Source organism: Diadema antillarum, unplaced genomic scaffold (genome assembly GCF_040938485.1).
Source record: "Diadema antillarum isolate AM-2024a unplaced genomic scaffold, OU_Dant_1.0 scf00000158, whole genome shotgun sequence".
Taxonomy (NCBI): domain Eukaryota; kingdom Metazoa; phylum Echinodermata; class Echinoidea; order Diadematoida; family Diadematidae; genus Diadema; species Diadema antillarum.
The window spans coordinates 362194-384728 of NW_027271047.1; the positions used below are offsets into that span (position 1 = coordinate 362194).

The window sequence follows — 22535 nt, forward strand, 5'->3', positions numbered from 1 at the left end:
GTTTGACGAAAGCAATCAGGAAATCAAAAAGCTACTTGTTAAGAAGCGATCTGTCCACCAGGCTCATGTCACGAATCCATCCTGGCCAGTGAAAAAAAGTGTCTTCCGTCTTGCATTCAGCCACCTTCAGCGCAAACTTCGAGAGATCAAGAATGAGTGATGGACAAGCCTTTCCAAACAACTCTACTTTGTGCCGACACTGGCGACCTGAAGGGTTTTTATAAGGCACTGAAGACTTTCCATGGTCCCTCACGCCAATTTCAAAGTCCTCTTCGTAGCGCAGACGGCGAAATTCTCAACGACAAGACCTCCATCCTCACCCGATGGTCAGAGCACTTACAGTCTTTCTTCAGTGCCAACCGCACAGTACGAGAATTTGCCCTGCTCCTGATTCCCCAACAGCTCTTTAAACCTGAGCTGGATGAGTTCCCTACCCTCGAGGAGACACTTAAATCGATCGGACAAATGAAAATCGGCAAAGCAGCAGGTGTAGATGGAATCCCCCCAGAGGTATGGAGGGCTGGTGGAAAGCCCTACATACCAAGCTTTACGAGTTCTTCACGCTTTGCTGGAACCAAGGCCAACTACATCAAGATCTTCGCGATGCAATTATCATCACCCTGTACAAAAACAGAGGAGAGAAATCAGAGTGCACCAACTACAGAGGAATCACGCTGCTTTCCATCGCGGGCGAAATCCTTGCGCGAATTCCTCTCAATAGACTAACGCCTAGTGTCGCAGAAAGTCTTCTCCCAGAATCGCGTAAGTGTGGTTTTCGCGTAAACAGAGGAACTGTTGACATGGTCTTTGCCCTCAGACAGCTCCAGGAAAAGTGCAAGGAACAAAACAAAGGACTTTACAATACCTTTTTTGACCTAACTAAAGCCTTTGACACAATGAGTAGGAAAGGACTCTGGCAAATTCTGGAGCGCCTTGGTTGTCCCCGAAATTCCTCAATATGATTATCCAACTGCATGAAAACCAGCAAGGCCGGGTTAGATATAGAAGTGATTTCTCCCAACCCTTCCCAATTGACAACGATGTAAAGCAAGGCTGTGTTCTTGCACCGACCCTGTTTACCATCTTCTTCAGTATGATGCTCAAACAAGCCATGGAAGAGTTCAATAACGAAGATGCTGTTTACATCCGGTACCGCACAGATGGCAGTCTATTTAAGACGTCTGCAAGCTCACACCGAGACGCATGAGCTACTGGTCCGTGGGCTACTCTTCGCAGATGATGCCGCTCTTGTTGCTCATTCAGAGTCTGCTCTCCAGCGCTTAACGTCCTGCTTCGCGGTTACTGCTAAAGCATTTGGCCTTGAAGTAAGGCTAAAGAAAAGCGAGGTTTTTCATCAGCCGACTCCTCCACAGGATTACCAATCTCCCCACATAACCATAGGGCAAACAGAACTCAAAACAGTTGATCAATTTACTTACCTCGGCAGCACCATCACATCCAACGCAAGAGTCGACAAAGAAATAGACAACAGACTTGCTAAGGCAAGCAGCGCCTTTGATAGACTGCACGACAGAGTCTGGAAAAACAACCACCTGAAGAAACAGACAAAGATCAGCGTGTATAGAGCCGTTGCCTTACCAACTCTCCTGTACGGCTCTGAGTCATGGGCCATCTACCGGCATCATCTACGCCTTCTTGAGCGCTTCCACCAGCGATGCCTCCGCTTCATCTTAAACATCCACTGGAGTGACTTTGTCACCAAATCAAAGTTCTTGAGCTGGCAGAGACTACAAGCATCGAAGCCACACTGATGAAAACTCAACTGCACTGGGCTGGCCATGTCTCGAGAATGGAAGACCATCGCCTTCCGAAGGTCATGCTGTACGGTGAGCTCTCTTCTGATCACCGAGACAGACGTGAATCCAGGAAGAGGTACAAGGACTGCTTGACGAGAACCTTGAGCACCTGCAACATCGATCGCCGACGGTGGACTGCTATCGTCTCCGATCGCACATCTTGGCTCCTTACTGTCCGACGAGCAACAGCCGCCTTTGAGGATGATGACAGAGCCCACCTCAATAGAAACATACAACAGAGGAAAAACCCAACACCCAACACCAACCAACTGATTTTCCCGTGCAACCGCTGCAACCGTGCCTGCCTGTCCCGCATCGGACTCATCAGTCACTTTCGAGCCTGCAGCAGACGTGGACTTCCTTGAATCTTCGTTCGCGAAGCAAAGCCATACATACATACATACATATTACTTGTATCTTTTTATTTTCTGCGTATACAGCACGACGGTTGAAAATAATATTCAAGTTCATCTTTCTAAGGAATAAATGATTTCCACCAAGCAAATATTCATGTTGCAATATTCTCACACGACAAGCATCGCGTTAATTTAGCCGGGCAAGGAACCGCCTATTGGCTCTCGTATTTACATGCTTTAACTTTACCATAAAATGGCGTTGTTTTGCGTCATTGACCATAACGAATATTCCATCCGACATAATGTCCAAGGTGTTCAAGATTATATTGACGCACTTTTAGAAAAGAATCCAACTCTTGGTGGGAGAACGAATGTCGTGACAAACCCGAATGAAATTGAACTGAATTCTGTTACCGAAGACTGTCGAATCGTAATTCCTAGAGGTCAATATTGATGAATTGATATTATACCATGTTTACTGCATCTACCAATCTATGCTACAAGACCAGAAGAAAGTGATTTACAGGTGACGAATATCGAGTATTTCAGACTACGATCAGTATCGGGTATAGCAATTTTGCCAAGGTCCTCTCACTGTATACATTGGTGAAAGAATGTGGGCGAAAGAAGTGAGGACAGCCTACTGTCGCGCTCGGCTGGGCTTGCTTCGCTCTAGTCGCCCGTTATAGCCATCATGCAGCGAGAGGTCCTTGACAAAAGGCTATGGTATAAGTGACACAAAAACAAAGGCGCAAATACTCAATAGTGAATGACGCGCCTCAAACACAACAACAACAACAATGACAAAGTATAGGTAAAGGGCTCTGGAGGGCACCCTACTCACTTTGGCTTGGACCGTCATCTTGGTCATCGAAAGTCACGTCGTTGGTTTCTCGAGGTATAATGGCGTCCAGGTTGGCACACAGCCTAATGATATGCTCTTCTGCTTCCTTCAGGTTCTTCGCGTATCCAACACCAGGAGAAGCTGTTAGGCCTAGAATCTGACCACGAAAAGAATGTTTCATAAGTCGGGAATAAGATTCACTTAAATTAAATTCAATTATTTCTTAGGTTCATGTTCTTTTCGCAGAATATTGTATTAATTTTTTTTTTTAAATGAATAGGGCATAGGGCGTACAGTTCGTACCAGTATACACAAAGAGAAATAAGTCCGTTAGACGTTTTTGTGCAATTTCCCATCGCATTACAGTAGACCTTCGTAGTTCGAGAAAATGCAGACAATTGTATTAGACAAACAAACTGGTGAAAGTCTCATCAAAATCACCCATAGACAATAAAAATTACGGAAGGTTTAAGTGTCATATTTCAATTGATGTAACTTTAATCATAACCTTGTATGAAATGCAAGGTTTTTTTATAACTGATTTGATGCTGTGATGTCAAAATAACCGTCTCGACTACGGTAGTATGGCATGCAGAAAACTCTCAACGTCATTTCCGTCTTTATCTCTCGTTTGACAGGAACTGACCTGAGGTCTTTGAGCCGTTGGTCGATTCAGTTTCAGGTCACGGTATAGAGCCATGAGCACATTGTACGGGTCCGACTTCTGCAGAATGTCAAAACAATGATAGAAATGATCGGGCATTGTTTTATATTGACTGATTGGGCAACGGTAAACATTTTATGTGAAGTGCTACCATAACAATCGAACAGAAGTGATATGTTAAACCTTGTTTCGGTAGGCTTGTTTAGTGGAACTCTGCGACAAGCATCGAAAAATACACATTAAAGACGAAGTAGGCGTGGTTTTGTTTTCTGTTTTTAAACATGTGAACAGATGACTTACAAATAGAAGCGAGGGCCATTAGGAAGAACAATGCTAACACTAGCGAGGCTGCCATAGTTAATTTGTCCATGTATTTCTAAGATAGACTTCTTATAGGTCACGTAGGAGATGAGCTAGGGAAAACGAACCTGACAATGATGGCATTCGTCCAAGACAAGTAGATCGATTTGAGATAGACTAACTCCCGACGTGCTATCCTTCAGTGCGTTGACCAGGATCTGTGCTGTTAGCACGATGATGTCATTGCTGTCAACGACAGTGTCCAGCGGTGCCCCAGCAATCTCTTCCCCACTCACACCGGCCACCCTACACTTACCACGAAGATACTTGAGGCAGCGCTCCTTCTGCTGTATTACAAGGGGGACCTACAAGAAGAAAGTGTCGGACTTTACTCTTGGAAAATGTCCATGAACAGAACATTCATTTTCTGCACCTCTCTTGTGCGCCAATCAATTTTTGTCAGGAGTCAAAGTTCATTCATTATTAGAAAAAAAAGTATTGTAGCAGCCGCAAGAGCACATAAACAACATTTGAAAAAAGTTTCATTTGGCTATGATTTATTATACTTGACACATAAATGATGTGAATCATATCTCCACAAATAAAAGGCAAAATTTCTATTTGTATTCCTCATATGGAATTACTATTATCACTGCCCATCCTAACTTCGTAACATCTGTAAATCCCAGTTTAAGCCAGTTATGTGACCTTTGACTTTAAACCCTGGTGGCTAGCTCTAAATCTAATCCATTGAACATGTTTTTTTTTTAATCCTGGCAACGAGATCTATGTGGACAGACGGACGAACGTACAACCCAAAAGCATTATGCTTCTAGCACCCTTCAGCATAAAAGCCAATAAGTCATTGCTATAAACAGAAGAAAATATGCCACATGTTGCATGTCATATTAGTACGTAAGGGAAGAATAGTAAACTAAGTTAGTTGATGAAGCATAAACATTAGTCTGTGCTTATGTTCGCTATATTATGTGAGAGCGGTTTTCTTCAATAGAAACCGACCCAATACGTACTTTGTTTACCACGAAGACTATCTTCTTGTTTCCATGGCTGCTGCTCGCACCAAGTTCACTGTCTGACGAATGTAAAAACAGTCGCTGGATCACAGCAATGGCAACCTCAGTCTTGCCCTTGCCCGTCGGGAGTACAACCAGTGAGTTCTCACCACGAAGAGATTGAGCTGCAACCTTCTCCTGGTAAGGCCTCAGTATGAGATCCTGGGGTCCCTCATTGACAGCAGTGTCCACATCCATTGTCTTCTCGTCAACCACCTCTTCTGTCTCGGTTGTTTCCATTAGGATTTCTTCATCTGTTGTGCAAGAAATGTGAATTGATATGATTAGATTTGATTATAATTACGAAAGCTTTGCTGGTTTATACATAGTTATCATATACAAATATGAATTTATCTTTCCGTTAAATCTCAAGTTTACACTACAAATACAAGAACAATGCGAAACAATCGACGCTTTATCATAATATCTGGTAGAACGGCAACAACATTTAGTTTGGGTTTTTTCTTGGAAATGTTCACAGCCCTATATTCCACAATGCCCGAAGTACTTGTTGGTGACTTGTTCAAAAGAAGAAAATACAAGAAGAAACGAAAGGGAAAGATTTAACGATTTCGTAAAATTAATAATATTAATAATAATAATAATAACAATAATAATAATAATGATAATGATAACAATAATAATAACAATAATTAGAATAATGATAATGATAATAATGATAATAATGAAAAAAGAGAAGATTGATTTTCGCATCTTTGCTATGTGCTCTGTCTTGGCAAATATATGACACCAATCTGTTCGCCACACCGCACCCATGACAACTTACACCAAAGTGTGTATATCTATTCTGAAAACCGATTTAGGATAGCATTTGTCAAAACGCCTTGATCATATATAACCATACAGTCCCTCCTAGCTGTAGCCATGTCATTTAAACCATTTGAAATGTCACAAGTGTTCAATATGGAAGTATGAACACCATAATTTATTGTAGTAGATCATAGGTAACGAGCATGAAAAAAAAGACATGTCTAATTATTACAGTTCGCCAAGAAAAGAGAAAACGTACACAAGGGTTCTTCTACCACACTTTTAAAGTGTTATAACCTCGGGAATAAAACGGGAAGAAAAAAAAAGTGATAAAGTGAAGGTTAAGTATTAAAAATTGCAATGGTTTTACTTTGGTCAGGGTCTGCATCCTCTATCCCAAGGGCAAAGTTTTTCAACTGACGTAGCTCATGAGCGAGATCTTTCGACCCACTCTCATCAAGTCCCTTCACAAGGCGGTCAAAGAAATCTTCGTCTTTTCGCTGGAGTCTCAACATGAGCTCCGTGCAGGCAGCAATAGGTCCGTAGTTCTCATTCTAACATTCGTTGAGAAAAGTGACGGGAGAACAAAATCATACTTTTATATTCATAATATTATGTCTATGTCTAATGTGACATTGAATGAGGAGACGTTTGCAGAATTCAATACGTGACATAATCATGGGTGTGTATACACATATAATATATTATATAAACATACATATCTAAAAGTAGAGGCTGAAGTGGAGCCACTTAAGTTGAATATCTACAGAGAAAGCGAGCGATAGAGAGACAGATAGGAAAAATAAATAAAATGGCGAATCATCTTTAATGGCCCAAAACTTTGGAATTCTGTAAATACTGACATCAACTAAAACCCAGTGGATGTTCCGAACAAAGTCAAACTTTGTGACAACTTATAGAAATTCCAGACATTATTTTGCGGAAAGGGGAAGCATATCGATAGGTTACTGTTCCATACTGCTTTCCACTCTTTGTGCATGTGCATGCTTAAATAGTTATGAACTCTGTAATAACAATTCTACAGGGATAACCAGACCCCTTTTAATCCTTGAACACTCATTATGCGCACCTAATTCATATACTTTAATCCGTTCCATACTGAATTCTGAAATCCCCATAGACTTAATACACAGACCACAGGTTCCCGTGCGGAATGGGTAAATAATTCATGTACTTCATAGCATCAACGCAGACAATTCAGAGTCTGAGGGAAAATTATGGGTGTATAAAAGTATAAAAACTTATACATTTTGTACTATCAAGCAGGTTTTACTATTCACATGCTTTTTTAATGAGTAGAATAAATGCAAATAATGTTAAGTCTGTAAACTGAATGACCCATATTTTGTGGTGCGCGGTAACAAAAAGGAGTTTATACGAAGTTACGAAAACATATACACGATAGTTACAAAAAGAAAATAAGTAATTGAAGCAGAGAACCAGAACAGTCCGCGTTATGTAATGTTACAGAGTTGTATATTTTGTGCATTCATGACTACTTAAGAATATCAAATTATCATTCATTAACATTCATTTTTTGCAGTAAATCATCGCAGATGTTTTATGTATACGCCCCATCATCTTCATAGTTGAGATATGGAAAATAATTATGTCTTTTCAGATATGTTAAGATTATGCTGTGCGAAAATCCCGCTGAAACTTATGGGTGTTTTTCCTCTTTTTTTCTGCAGATGGCATAGTGTTACCTTTCGTCGAATTTTTTCGATGTCATTTGAATTCAAACAGGATCCTTCTAGATGCTTCATTACATCCATTGTGCTCATGTCTTTCAGCTTCTCCAGGTAAACCTTCATGAGGAACTTGTAGTAGTCTCTTCTCTTCGAGGTCAAATTCGATGTCCCTTCAAGATGGTGGCGAAGATATTCATTATCTGGGAGGGAAAGTATCACGTAGCCATGGTGACAGTTGAATCGACTGGATCGATTTGTTTTCAGTCATTACTCACATAATTTTTAGAATGATATTATTGTATCATCCGTGATCACTGCTTATGCGTGTTGAGATATTGTCATTGTATTTGCGCATAACTGTCTACATTATTTTCGCAAGAATTCCTCGTGTTGAATGACACCTTAAAAAGGCATTCCAGACGATTCATGTAATTTCACATCATGTTTAGTATACATAAATTGATCGTGGCATGTATAGACTTGTGGAATTTATTGTGATCCTTGAGGGGATACACCATTTTAAAAACTAAAATATGATTCACTGTAACAAGGATGATGACATAGGGAGCTCACATATTCCAGTAATATACCAGCGTCATTCCACTACAATACCAGTTGCTAAACAAGATGCTTTTTCTTTTGTTCTGCTTCATTGAGCACCTAACCATGCACGCTAATGCGAAGCTGCTATGTCATCATCCTCATTTATTGTGATTTTTTACTTTTTTAATAGTATTATTCCTCATCCCAAATATTACCTATTCTGAAAATCTTTACCAAGTATGATCATTTATATAGGCCTACAGACGTTCAGATGCAAAAGTCTAGAAATTGATATAAGTCAAGCGCAGGATGTGTGTTATGTTACACGAATCTTTTTCTTTCACCGCTTTTTTTTCAAACCATTCTTTTGCTTTTTTTATGTCACCATTATGCATTATAATTGTGGTAATAAAATATATATACAAGCACACATAATTATATTCGAAGAGACGAGTCCTTATTGAAAGGATATAAACCACTAAGATTGTCATGATGCTGGGAATTGCAAGAGAAGAAGTGCCCATAGATAGTACCTTCATGGTTAGTGGTTTTGAAACGGCTGATATCCAAAACATAGTAAAACAAATCGGTATTAATAAAAGTTGGGACCCTATAAATATCATTGAATAAACGTATCAATTATTAGCAAAAATATAGATATGAGCACAAAAATGTAACAATACGAGATAACTCTGAGTTGTTTCTTTGGTGTATTTATAGTATATCCAAGGACGTTGACTCTGCTTGATGTGTATGGCTCAGTATGATCAGGGAGATATCGTCTCACCTTCCTGATGTGCAATAATTTGAATGTGGCAACATGGTAGTCTTGTAGAATATTTTGAGTGTGAAGTTTGTCGTACAGGTGTTATGTAATTTCCTTAAAACATTGTGATGCCAAGAAATGTCATATTATGCACGTTTAAAACAGTGCTGTATGAATCTGTGTACATCAACATCTCTCCATGAAAATGCAGTATATATACGCAAATCAAACGTAAAATCAACAATTAAATACAAAAATATGAAAATACATAAATAGATGATTCGATGTGATGAGCAAATGGGTAGTTATAAAGAGATATTGTTATCAAAATGTCGTTGAGAAGAAACAAAACAAAGGAACAGTACTAAGTTTAGTTTACTGAAATTAGAGGATTATCTTACTGTGCATGCACAAAAAGGTCATGAATTAAATCATATTCTGACCGAAAGTTTACCAGATTTGTCAAGAGCTTCCATGAAGGCCTGGAAGATTCCTCGTTTATCCCCCACCTTCTCCAGCATGTCTAGGAACTTCTGCACCAGGTCTTCACGAGTAGTGTTACCGTTAAGGCATCGCTGCTGTAGTGCCTCTATGTCGACTGGTGTCAAAGAAAATAGTGTAAAACAAACAAACGTCAAGGGGAGGTTCAGTTTCCGCTGAGATGAGCTTTGAGGTTTCAAACATCTTTTGATTTTTTTTTTTTAGATAATGAGAAACCTATAATGAAATTTGAAAGAGTATGTAATTCTACAAGGAATTCAAAATTAATCTTATTTGATGAAAATTAGATTTAAAATGGATATCCAAAACAAAGCAATCCCAATCAAGTTTGGGACCCACCTTTTGTCATTTATAGGATCCCATTGTTTTACTTTGTTTTTGGATATCTCAGCCATTTCAAAACCAATTTTAAGCAAATAAGATTTAATTCCTTTTAGAATTTTATGCTCTCTCTTTAACATTTCATAGAGTGATTTCTATTAAGTATCTCACAAAAACTTAAAAGCTAAATTCTTACCGAATTCAAAACCACACTATCTCTTGATTAAACAATATCATCACTATGTAGCATCAGTCAAAGTTTGCACTACACGCATTTCTTTCAGCAAAGAAACATACAGCTCTATAAAGAACACCAACAACAAAGAATGAGTGATTTTCAAGTGCTCGTGCTAGTGCTGTGCTATTGGTAGTGCTATGGTGCTAGCCCCCGAATAACAGCGTTAAATCGAGCTCCAACACCGACGGTCAGATTAACGAGGCGATACCGATCAAAATTATCGATCACCAGCACTAAGTGTTGGAATCACAGCACCGCGAGCCCCGCGGGAATTGTCCGACGAAAAAAGTGATTGCGCGTGATTACAGTCAAATATTAAAAGATGTAGCAAAAATTGCTTAGTTTTAGAGACATAATGAGGAAGACAGATTAAAATGCCACAAATCACATCCACTCCCCAAATTACAACTATCTTAATTTTGCTCTCAGGCTCAGATTTATAAAGCCATGTCGAGAGTGTTCGTGTACGTTACGTGGGCGACCATTGTATTAGCATAGACTTAGCACGTAAAACGTGCATCTATTATGGCAGTGAATATGAGTCTTGCACGGCAATGCTAACACCAGCACCGAACTTGAAATGACGAAAATGTTAATCCCTACTGGCTGCTGTTAGTCAATGGCGAAAAAGCACGTAAATCGCTAACACAATCGGCCGAGCTCGGTTCAGCAGACGACATTCAACACCGAGCCCAGCACCAACTAGTACCGGAAATACGTCACAATTTTGAGGTCAACTCCAAACACCGACGTGATTTCAAGTTCGGTTTTATCGCCGGTGCTAGTGTTGAGATAGCACTAGCACTAGCACTATAAAGCACCGAACTTGAAATCACCCATTCTCATTTATCTAGCTTCATGAAGCACACAAACACACACACACACACACACACACACACACACGCACACAAATCGATCCGTGGAGACAAAGGTTAAGATATCCAAAACTCGATTATCACAGTGCTGATTGTTATATACACTCAGCACAAAAAGAAAGTAAACACTTTTTCAAGTTGATATTTTTCATAGAAGACTTTAATGAAAATCAAGGTATTATAAACCATAGCAAGGGGGTTTAATTGGCTATCAACTTAGCAGGTCAATATAAAGGGTGATTTTACGCATGAGTGAACACTTTCATTTTTGTCCTCAAAAGCATAAAAGTAAAAAATTGCAAAGATTGGCATGTTGTCTTTCATTTGCATGTGCCCTTAAAGAAAACAACGATAACAAAAGACCAGTTTCAGACAATGAGAGACATGAATGAAGTAGCAAAAATAGGTTTTCGTTCTCTTTATCTCTTTATGACCTCAAAAAAACTGTCAAAGTGGGAAACATAACAGTGCATAAAGGGAGAAAATAAGAATTTTCTGTCAACTCAAGCTTTAAATGACACAGGGAGTAAAGGCACAAAGATAATGAAGTGAACAATATCTTTATTTCATTCATTTGCTTTAGTATAATCTAAGAATTCACGAGACAAATTCAAGAACCAAAAATTATTTACAATTTTCTTAATTTGAAAAAAAAAAATCAGTTCAAATTTGTATCATTTTTGTTGATATTGCTTCATCTCATTTCATTTGAATTCGGATTTTTCATTTTCCTCCACTATTTCTTGCATTTATTGATCTTTTGGGCTTTAAAGATATTACAGGGATCACAGTTTCATTTACAACCTATTTCATGTTTTGGTTGCGTTAAATGTGTCTTTTTTTTCTCATTGTTACATGTCAGAGCACTTGCGCATGACTGATAACGTGTACGTTTCTGCAACTTGTACTGCTGTGCCTTCAAAGAGAAAAACAAAGGTGTTCATTCATGCCTAAAGTTTCCATTTTTATTGACCTTCCAGGTTGGAAGCCAATTAAATTACTAAGTACTTTTCATATGGTAAAGAACAGGGTCTAGGGCAATTACCCCCTGGGCAATTACCCCGCACCCTTCCCCTGGCCCTAATCCTAATCCTAATTCTGAACCTAATCCTATCCCTAACTCAAACTCCTAACCCTAACCCTAACCCTAACCCTAATCGTTACTCTAAGCTTACCACTAACCAGTATTTAGCCGGGGGGTAATTGCCCTCTCGGGGTAATTGCCCGGATACGCGCTACCTGTATATGGTATGGTGCGAGGTGCAGTCATGCATGTATAGTGTATTTCATAACGTTTGCTCAGAAGGCACAAAATTATGTACAGTGCTAATTAAAACGTGCCACTAAAAACTGCTCCTTCCATCTAGCGGAGCAGGAGATGGTTCACCTCTTCCTTGAACATTAAAGGAGAGGTGCCGTTGATGGCTTGGTCTGGTAGGCTGTTCCATGTATACTTTTTTTTCTTTTTTTTTTCTTTTTTTTTTTTTGGTGAGTGTATATACCACTGGAGTGAGTTCAAGATTTTAAGTGAATGTTGAAAGAAATCTTCTAGGGTGGAGCCATAATAGTCAAGTTTTTGAGTAAGGAGGTACATTTATTGAATCCTGATGTGTGTGTATGGGGGGGGGGGTATGGGATCATGCAGTATACGAAATTTCTGACTGTATTTAGTATTCCACAATATTACACATATCATTATTTTCTGTTAGGGGCGCGGACTCAAGAAATTCAGACGACAATGATAATATACTCTCCACCTCAATTCTCAACTTCCCCACAAGTTTTCTAAAGACATCTATTTTGGTTTTCTCTATTCCATGCCCATCAAAATAACTCTTGAACTTTACTGACTCACTCAGTTCATACACACCCACACACAGCTGCCACAAACACAACTCAGTAGATATTGGTATTCAGTCCTAAATTGTCACTATAGGACAATACCAATATCGACTGAGTACACAGTCATGACGCTGGATGCGGTTGTAATACTGTATGTTTGGAGGTGCCATCACGGCCTCACTACGCTCTAGTCTCCAGTCTAGAAAACTGAGTGAAAACAGGGGGAAGCTCTCACTCGAGATCTCACTCGAACATGACAAGGCATATCGTTCTTTTCGTGTAATTTGATTAAAAAATAACATAAAAACAAGGAAACAAACAAAAATAGATTCCATGCGACGATTTAGTGTGTGCGAACCGGTAATCGCAACGTTTCTGTTTGGAATTGCAGACTACTATAATAACAGTACTAGTATGCGCCGATAGTGAACCGTAACGCGGAAGAACGCATTACTGTGCGACTATATTTTTTATATATATCTAGCACATGTGGTGTGTTGTTGTTGTTTTTTTTTCTCTCTCTCTCTCTCTAATATTTTTTGCACACTTCTTTGTTGAAAACGCACATGAATACTATCGTGTAATGAGGGATTGGTTTTTGCGGCTTAATAAATTCGGATGAATCCGTATACTTTCCCATTCACTTTACTTGAGGAGAGTATGGATCAGATCTGACACACATATACATGTACTGACAAAGTTAAAATACAAATTTTTAATCCTCACCTTTCTCAGGGCCCGTGAACATCTGAGACATGTAGGGCAGGACATCGTCGGGCTCTAAAACCTCCAACAAGACAGGTCTGTAGACTACCGTTACTACTTTGATGTTCCGTTCTCCGTCCTGCTCTCCTCCTTCGGCCATACTTCAAGTCGATTCCGCGTATCTTTTCCGTAGTCGTGTAGATAATAGTGCTAAAACCTCAGCCTTGCTCACACCGAATGATTTGGCCAATGTTGTGGCTCAGTATGATTATTTCCTCTGGTTTTCTATAGAGGCTGGAATGTTACTCTGCACTTAATCATCTTTCTAGCCACTGCACTGGTGTGACGAGTGCATGTCTATGTGCATTCCTGTGGAGATTCCCTCCCCCTCTTTGTTTTTGGAATAGCGAAGGAGCTGGTAGATGTAACCAAGTTGTCGGTTGGTTCAATAGCTGCATAGTACACGAGTGTAGCCAATCAGCTGTGGCGAACTATTCTGCCTGTGACGCTTTAATAGTCAGGAAGTGGGATTCCCACAGGGTAGCTGTAGATGGGAAAGTGGGAATTCCCCACACTCTTGCTCGCTTCGTTTCGCAAGGGCACACACAACGCTCACAGCATTACGACATAGGTGAAATAGCCGCAGCACTCTGCAAGTCAACAATGCAATCATGGAATGAGCCACATGGAATATAGACCATTGAACGCAACAGCAGCATAATGAGAAGAGCTTTCCTTTTCTTTTCTTTCCTTCCTTCCTTTCCTCAGTATACAGTATAACTATTTTGTTACATACGAATATACAACTTATGGCTGCCTCTCTCCCTCTCTCTCTCTCTCTCTCCCTCCCTCATCTCTTTTTCCTCCCAAAGTAGTCCAGGCTAGGCTCCATAGAAAGTGCACCTAACCTTGTTTTTTTATATATACAATATTTTTTGATGGTTTCTTATCAATTCGAGGGTGCTGATTCCAAATCCGATTGATGCCACTCGCGTAACCTTGAGCATTTTCGGCAAAACGCAAAAATACAAAATGGCCGCCAGATATGCTAATTTGACCATGATAATCCCAGTTATGTCAATTTTATGAAAAATTATGCCATCAAAGTTTTTTAAATTTTTGTTCCTTGAGTAATTCTACTTGCACATGCAAGAAATTTTTCATTTGAAGAGGTACATTTAGTATTTTAAGCTTATTTTCAATTCAAAATGGCCGCCACTCCTATACTCATGTACTATATGAATGGCAAAAAAATATGCATAGAAATAGAAGACGAATTTTGCATGTGCAATGCAAATCTGATGAGTGCCACTAGCAAAACAAGCAAACAAACAAGCAAACAAACAGAAAGTTTATTGTTTTTACGCTTATTATATTCTTCTTAATACAAAACTTCAAAATGGATGCCACTCATACCCCTGCACAATATGAACGGCAGAGCGTGTGAAATAAACAAATTTTCTTTTTTTTCTGTCACTCAGGTACACTGTTTACCAATTTGTGTGCTGATTATAAATCAGAAGGTTGTTGCTAACAAAGGCTGTTTTATTTTTTGATGCAAACATCCAAATTTGCTACCTCAATCTGAATTTTTCCCTAGGTATTTAGAAAAATCCACCAAAACTTGAATTGACGCCAACATCAAGATCGTTTATCAGGAATTATTAGATATGAACATTTGATACTTACTTGCCTTGAGATGGTCAACATCAAAATATTCATTCTGATTTACTGAATTAAAAGGCTGAATCCCAGATGATGACACAAATGAAATTTCCAATTAACTGTCCTGTTCTACATTATCTAAAAGCGATATTATACAAACTGTTCAGTCCCCTCATCCGAGAAAGAACATGAGGCAGAGGAAAGTGGAAAAAAGGGACCACCTCACTTCCTGTTGTCAAATCTCTGAAATGAAAACAATGCCCCAAAGTTTTTAATGTTAAGCCAGATGAATTATATGGTAGCTTAATTTTACCACCGTTTTTTCGGAGTGAATGTGTTTGAGTATAGGCCTATGATGTCGAGGGAGACTCTGAGATCTGTACAGTGCTGCCTCATTCTGAAAGCAGTGTTATAACAACTTCACACTGCTTGTCTTTAATCTTCAGCATTTGCAGATTCAGGATTGCTCTCGGTAACCAGACCAGCTGTGTAAGGACTCTGAATGATGGCCTCCTAATGGTGGCTGTAAACTAACTCCACTTGAGGTCTTTTTAACATATATGTGGTGACATTACATTCACTTCACGTATAGGAAGTTTGCAGATGATCTTGCCTTTACGTCTCATAGAAAGTCCTTGGATGACATGAGCCGAGTACTGACCCATCTGAAGACAATAGTGGAGTACTTCATCTTCTGGAGACTTTGCCCCAACCTTTATTAGATTATCATCAGACCCATGTCTTCCATCTTAGTAACCATCTTGCCAACGCTATGTTCAAGGTAGAGCCCTCCGTGGCAAGCCTTCCAAGTATAGGCTAAGGAAGTCCACCCTCCTTCACTGGCACTCGATCACTCTCCCTCACACTGGAAGGAAAGGATGGCAAGTGTCACCAGTGCCGTCAACGCATACCCTGACCCAGTGGCGTATCTAGGGGGGGGGCAAGGGGGGCACGTGCCCCGGGCGCCACTTTTTGGGGGCGCCGAAAACGAAAAAAAGAAAAAAAAAAAAAACGAAGAAGAAAAAGAAAAAAAGAAGGGGAAAAAAAAGAAGAAGAAGAAGAAAAAAAAAAACTCGCCCGGACCGGGAAGGAGGGAGAACGGGGGTGGGGGGGGGGGAGAAAACCAAATCAAACAAGATGAAAACAAAAAATGACAATGTTTATTGTGTTCACACAGGAATTCCATGTTTTGTAAGCTGAAATTTTGGCTCGCTCGTTGCGCTCGCTCGCCAAAATTCATATAAAGAGAAAAAAGAAGATAAGAACAAAACGTGATGATGACGCGGACAAAATGACAATGTATATTGTGTCCACACATGCCATCGTTAGAAGGCAAAATGTTACACGGAGCAGCGGCTGCAATTTTATTTCTTTCGTTCTTAAGCGATCGCCTATTGGATCAAACGAGGGCGCCAAAGGTGTCGAACATAAGGGGGGGGCGCAAAAAACCAAATCAAACAAGATAAGAACAAAACGCGGAAATATACAAATTTCGGCTCACTCGCGCGTACTAATTTAGAGTATTTTTTTTTCAAGTCCTCAGTTTGTTGGTATAAATCGTTATCTATAAGGCCGTCACCATTAATTTTCTTGATTAGAATTGTAAGATTTAACAAGCAAAAAAATGACAAGAATTCCATGTTTTGTAAGCTGAAATACAAAAATTTTCGGCTCGCTCGCTGCGCTCGCTCGTCAAAATTTATCACAAAAAAAACTAAGAACAAAACGTGATGATGACGCGGAAATATACAAAAATTTTCGGCTCGCTCGCTGCGCTCGCTTCGCCAAAATCTATCTACATTTATTACATTTAAATCACCCTCATCTATAAGGCCGTCACTATATCTTTATTAGACTTGTAAGATTTAATAAGCAAAAAATGACAACAATTCCATGTTTTGTAAGCTGATATACAGAAATTTTCGGCTCGCTCGCTGCGCTCGCTCGCTAAAATTTCTCAAAAAAAAAAAGAGATAAGAACAAAACGTGATGATGGCGCGGAAATATACAAATTTCAGCTCACACGCGCGTACTAATTTGGAGTATTTTTTTCAAGTCCTCAGTTTGTTGGTATAAATCGTTATCTATAAGGCCGTTACCATTAATTTTCTTGATTAGAATTGTAAGATTTAATAAGCAAAAAATGACAAGAATTCCATGTTTTGTAACCTGAAATACAAAAATTTTCGGCTCGCTCGCTGCGCTCGCTCGCCAAAATTTATCACACAAAAAAAGATAAGAACAAAACGTGATGATGACGCGGAAATATACAAAAATTTTCGGCTCGCTCGCTGCGCTCGCTCGCCAAAATTTATCTAAATTTATTACATTTAAATCACCCTCAAAAGACCCCTTTTAAGTGCTTGAAAAAGCATATCATGTAGACTTTTTTAAAGTCCCTACCGGGATGGGCTTGGGGTTGAACACTTTTTCAGAAATTAGGGGCGCAATTTTCGCGCTTGCCCCGGGCGCCGTTTTCCCTAGATACGCCACTGCCCTGACCTTCCAAACACGATAGCATTGGGGGGGGGGGGGCATTTCATGAAGCGTTTTGTCTGACAAATTTGCTCTCAGCCAATCAGATGCAAGGAATTTAATAGCTTATAACAGTTTGTCAAAAAGAAAAGATCTGACAAAACACTTCATGAAATGCCTCCTTGAACAACCTGCCATCAATGCGCCTAAAATCCCACAAGCCTAGATTTCCCTACTGTAACTTGAAAGCTTTGACCCCAAAACAGGTTGGTGCAGATGCTGGTCTGATGTCATCTCTGATACCACCCAAGTTACCTACAACACTGTTTCTGGCCTGGCAACAAAGCCATAGGGCTTCAACGGGTGGTGATCAAGCAAGTCTTCATGTCTTCATCCTGTTTCTATGGCAAATAATCGCCCTCTGACCCCTGAGGAAGTGCTGAACATCACCAGATGTGATTGCAATTAAAACAATTGCAGGACTAATATGCATAGCCTGAGAATTCTGCAAATTTGGGGCTGATGTCGCCTGCTGCTAAACATACAATTAAAGGGTTCTTTAAAGACAATAAAAATGACGGTTTTAGTTTTAAGACAAGACTGAATGAGATCATGATGTCAAAGTGTATATTATCAACACCTGGGAACTGTGAGAGAACTGAATGGAAGGACAAGTTCACCTTCCTAGACATGTGGGTTGAGTGAATGCAGCAATATTAGTAGAACATATCAGTGAGAGTTTGAGCAAAATCGGACAATCCGTTAAAAAGTTATGAATTTTAGAAGTTTCTGCTCAGTCACGGCTGGATGAAAAGACTTCTATAGCTTGTGATGTCACATGAGTACAACGATTTAAAGAAAGAATAAAGAGCATTCAACATATTTCCATTTTTCTCCCATAACAAAAGAACACTCGACTTCTCTCTTTCAGAAGGCAGGGGGAATAATATTACCCTTAACATACGTCAGTAGCAAGTCGAAGAAATATGCACTTTATTCAAAAAGTAAAGTTTTGTGAAATTCTCTTTTTATTTTCATACACTGTAGTAGTCTTCTCTTCCAGCAGTGACTGCGCAGATACTTAAAATATTCGTAACTTTTGAACGGATAGGTCAATTTTCCTCGAACTTTCACTGATGTGTTCTACTAATATTGCTGCATTCCCTCAAACCTTATGTATATAAAGATGGACTTGTCCTTGAAAAAGGTATCTCACATTGCTCCTTGGTTGATGTTTAATGAACAGTTTGTACGGTATTGCATTAGGACAGTTTCGTTTATGCCTTCAACAGTTTTTGTTGTTGTTTTAATTCAAGAAGAAAATCAGGTTTGCTCGATAATATCAAGGCGGCACTTCTAAATTAAATCATGTCAAAGTGATGGAGGTTATGATCCATTTAGAACTCGCCTCAGGACTGCTCCCTCCTCCCCCCCCCCCCCCCCCCCAACTCATTGCTGGAAAAAAAAAATCTACAATGTAAAGGGTTTTTAGTTGTGTTTTTGTCTGCAACCATGTATCTCTGCACTTACTGTATAGGATTTTTTTGTACTTTGTTAATATGGTTTCAGGGGAATGCATATTACAAGCTTTGCTTTCTAACTTCCCCTCCATTTTCAACATTATTTGATAAATACCATGTATCTAGGCTCCTTAATATATTGTGTTAGTATTATATTTTTTATATTCAACCTGCATGTAGAATATGATGGTATATTGATTCCTTGCAAGACGTTTAGTGAACTTATATTGTGAGACTTTTGTTGAGACAAAATGAAATATATAAGAAATTGTGTTCAACATCGTAAGGTTTATGAATATTAACTGCTCATATTAATTATGTAGGCCCCTATATATTGTAAGTGACACCCAACATATTGCACATGCAACACTTTATGATAGCGTAGGCACGGGACTGGAAATACAGTAAATTACTTCTATATTTCCATGCATATGTTTTGCCATTCATATAGTACATAAGCATAGGAATGGCGACCATTTTGAATATAAAAAAAGATCTTTGAATGCTAAATGAACCTATATGAAATGAAAATTCGATTGCAAATGCAGATGGAGTAACTCTAGGAACAGAAATGTACAAAGTTTGGTGGAATAATTGGTCATATAATGCACATTATTGTGTTTATCACGGCCGAATTAGCATATCTGGCGGCCATTTTGGATTTTTGCATTTTGCCGAAAATGCTCAAGGTTACGCGAGTGGCATCAATCGGATTTGGAATCAGCACCCTCGAATTGACAAGAAACCATCAAAAAACATTGTATATATCAAAAAACAAGGTTGGGTGCCTTCTAGCCTGGACTAAAGGACTCGTAACACCCTGTGGCATACACGAATTCGATCAACATGAAAATTGTTTGGGAGGGGAACCGTTCTTGTTTCTTGTTTTATTTTAAAGGGGATAGCTAGTAACTGGGAATAATGGGGGAAGATTGTTCCTATTCTTGTAGGATTCATTTAAGTCTTACCAGTAATAGAGTACATTACTATATTTATTGTTGTGTAAAAATTATTTGCTTCAGAATGGTGTCATATTCACGTAATGTGCATTTTAATGTTTCCAGGTTAGCATACCTGTACAGTGACGGGGCATTAAAGTGCACATTACTACGTCACTGTACAGGTACGCTAACCTGGAAACATTAAACTGCACATTACTTGAATATGACACCATGAAGCAAATAATTTTCACACAACAAGAAATATATAATGTACTCTTAAATGAATCCTACAAGGATTGGAACAATCATCCCCCAGCATTCCCACTGATTTCCACTAATCAGTTACTAGCCACCCCCTTTAAAATGATATCTCCTGATATCTCCAATAAAATGCATGTCGGGGAACAGATATTGCTGGCTGAATATGATTTTGTGGGATATCCCTCAGCTTGCATAATGGCTCGCCATTGAAGTGCCACTTAAACTCCTTCATTATTATTTGTTTTGAGTATAAGTATATTGAAAAAATTTGGGGCAAGGGATCAATAAACTCTGAAAAATGGGTGTGGCAAGCTGCTGGTCCTCTTGGGTTGTTATACAGTATGTTCCAGGGAAAAAAAATGACAATCAGATTTTCGCATTGATAACACCCAACAGGGTTGAATTGTCTATAAATGCTACTTCAGGGTCTTAAAAGATAATATTTTGGCTCTATTTTGCAGAAAACCCCATTCAATTTGGTTAAGCGGTCACAGATCAATAGGGATTGTTAGCATGTCATGAGTCTGATTCTTCCAAGTTTAGCACTTCGATGATCTTGTGTGTGAACACATCAGACAGAACTTGGAGGGAAGAGATTTCTGACATCCTCTACAAAATTCCTCATTTCTCTTTGACCACTGAAGCAAATCGAATGGGGTTTTCCTTAAAGGGCAAGTTCACCTTCATAGACATATGGGTTGAGTGAATGCAGCAATATTAGTAGAACACATCAGTGAGAGTTTGAGGAAAATCCGACAATCCGTTCAAAAGTTATGAAATTTTAAAGTTTCTGCTCAGTCATGGCTGGATGAGAAGACTACTATAGCTTGTGATGTCACATGAGTACAACGGTATAAAGAAAGTATAAAGAAAATTCACCTTATTTTCACTTTTCTTGCATAACAAAAGAACATTCGACTTCTCTCTTTCAGAAGGCAAGGGGAATAATATTATTATCCTTAACATACATCAGTAACAAGTCCAAGAAATGTGCACTTCATTCAAAAAGTAAAATTTTGTGAAATTCTCTTTTTATTTTCATCATATCGTTGTACGCATATGACATCACACTCTATAGTAGTCTTCTCATCCAGCAGTAATTGCGCAGATACTTAAAAAATGCATAACTTTTGAACGGATTGTCGGATTTTCCTCAAACTTTCACTGATGTGTTCTACTAATATTGTTGCATTCACCCAATCCACATGTACATGAAGGTGAACTTGTCCTTTAAGATGTGGGCAATGAGTTATCATACCCTGAATTTGTATTGAGATTGATTCAATATTTTAAAGATATCATTGCGGAGGGTACCGTTGTAATTTTCTACTTTTTTTTGGGGGGGGGGGGACATACGACACTGTTCGAAACAGGTGGGAGCCTTTTTTGTTGATTGGCATGCACTGGATTGTAACCTAGTATATGAGCACATTGTTCCATGTGATGACTGTTATTATGAAATATTGACATTGAATTTTCAGTTTTGTTTACAGCCTAATGTGAGATTACATAAACCGTGTATAATAATTTTCCAACTGACTGATTTTATTTGTAGCCTGTTGATTCTGGATGCCTGACCTGGTCGGGGAAGAAGTCCTCGAGCCTTGGTGATTAAGTTTGCCTTTTCCTCCAATGGCAACCAACGGCATGCACCTGGAATCACCACAATCTTTATACCATGTAATACGAGTTTCTACATGTGTTTTTTGTTCAAATGCCGTAGGGATAAATACATGATTTAGTAATGACAATGATAATGATAATAAGAAGAAGAAGAAAAAAAAGAACAAGAAGAAGAACAAGAAGAACAAGAACAAGAAAAAAATTATCTCAGTAGTTTTTACCCGCTCTGACGAGAGTGGACGTACTTTTAGGATCGCTGCGGCGGCTCATTTTTATCCTAAAATATCATCTTTTTACTCGCACATCTTGTTTGCTTTTTATGGAAATCTTGCCTATTAAATGTTTGTCGTCGAAAAGTGCACCGTTTTGATGTCTTTTTTTTTCACTGGAAGGAGAATTTTAACGTCTGAAAACCACCCTCCGTTTTTACCTCGTGCTGTGTCACCACTATTGCCTACAACGGGTATGGTACATCGAGCACCGCGGGAATTTCAACATCCACAATACACGACAAGCTTACCACTGTATAATGGCGAAATTAATGTTCAGAAGTCCAGGTTTCCATGCACTACTTGGATTACTCCTTATTGCAAAACGCATCGTCAGTGGAGATTTACGGGTGAATGAGACAGCCAGCTTTCACGGTAGGAACTTTCCATTTCATACTGATCTTCAGTCGGACACAGCAACTAAATACATTGGTCATTGCCCAAGCCGACATA

The 22535-nt window shown here is 39.1% G+C and overlaps 1 protein-coding gene across 1 annotated transcript in view; it reads right to left on the minus strand.

The window, feature by feature from the left end:
• Nucleotides 1-13665, minus strand: part of LOC139722143 (ATP-dependent RNA helicase DHX58-like) — a 29988-nt gene extending 16323 nt beyond the window's left edge. The window contains exons 1-8 of the mRNA XM_071633455.1: nt 13350-13665; nt 9301-9444; nt 7553-7737; nt 6196-6379; nt 5013-5308; nt 4110-4346; nt 3664-3741; nt 3018-3174 (exon numbers count right to left, since the gene is read on the minus strand). Coding sequence (XP_071489556.1) covers nt 3018-3174; nt 3664-3741; nt 4110-4346; nt 5013-5308; nt 6196-6379; nt 7553-7737; nt 9301-9444; nt 13350-13488 — 1420 coding nt within the window. The 5' untranslated portion in view covers nt 13489-13665. The remainder of the gene's footprint in view (nt 1-3017; nt 3175-3663; nt 3742-4109; nt 4347-5012; nt 5309-6195; nt 6380-7552; nt 7738-9300; nt 9445-13349) is intronic.
• Nucleotides 13666-22535: the final 8870 nt, after the last annotated feature.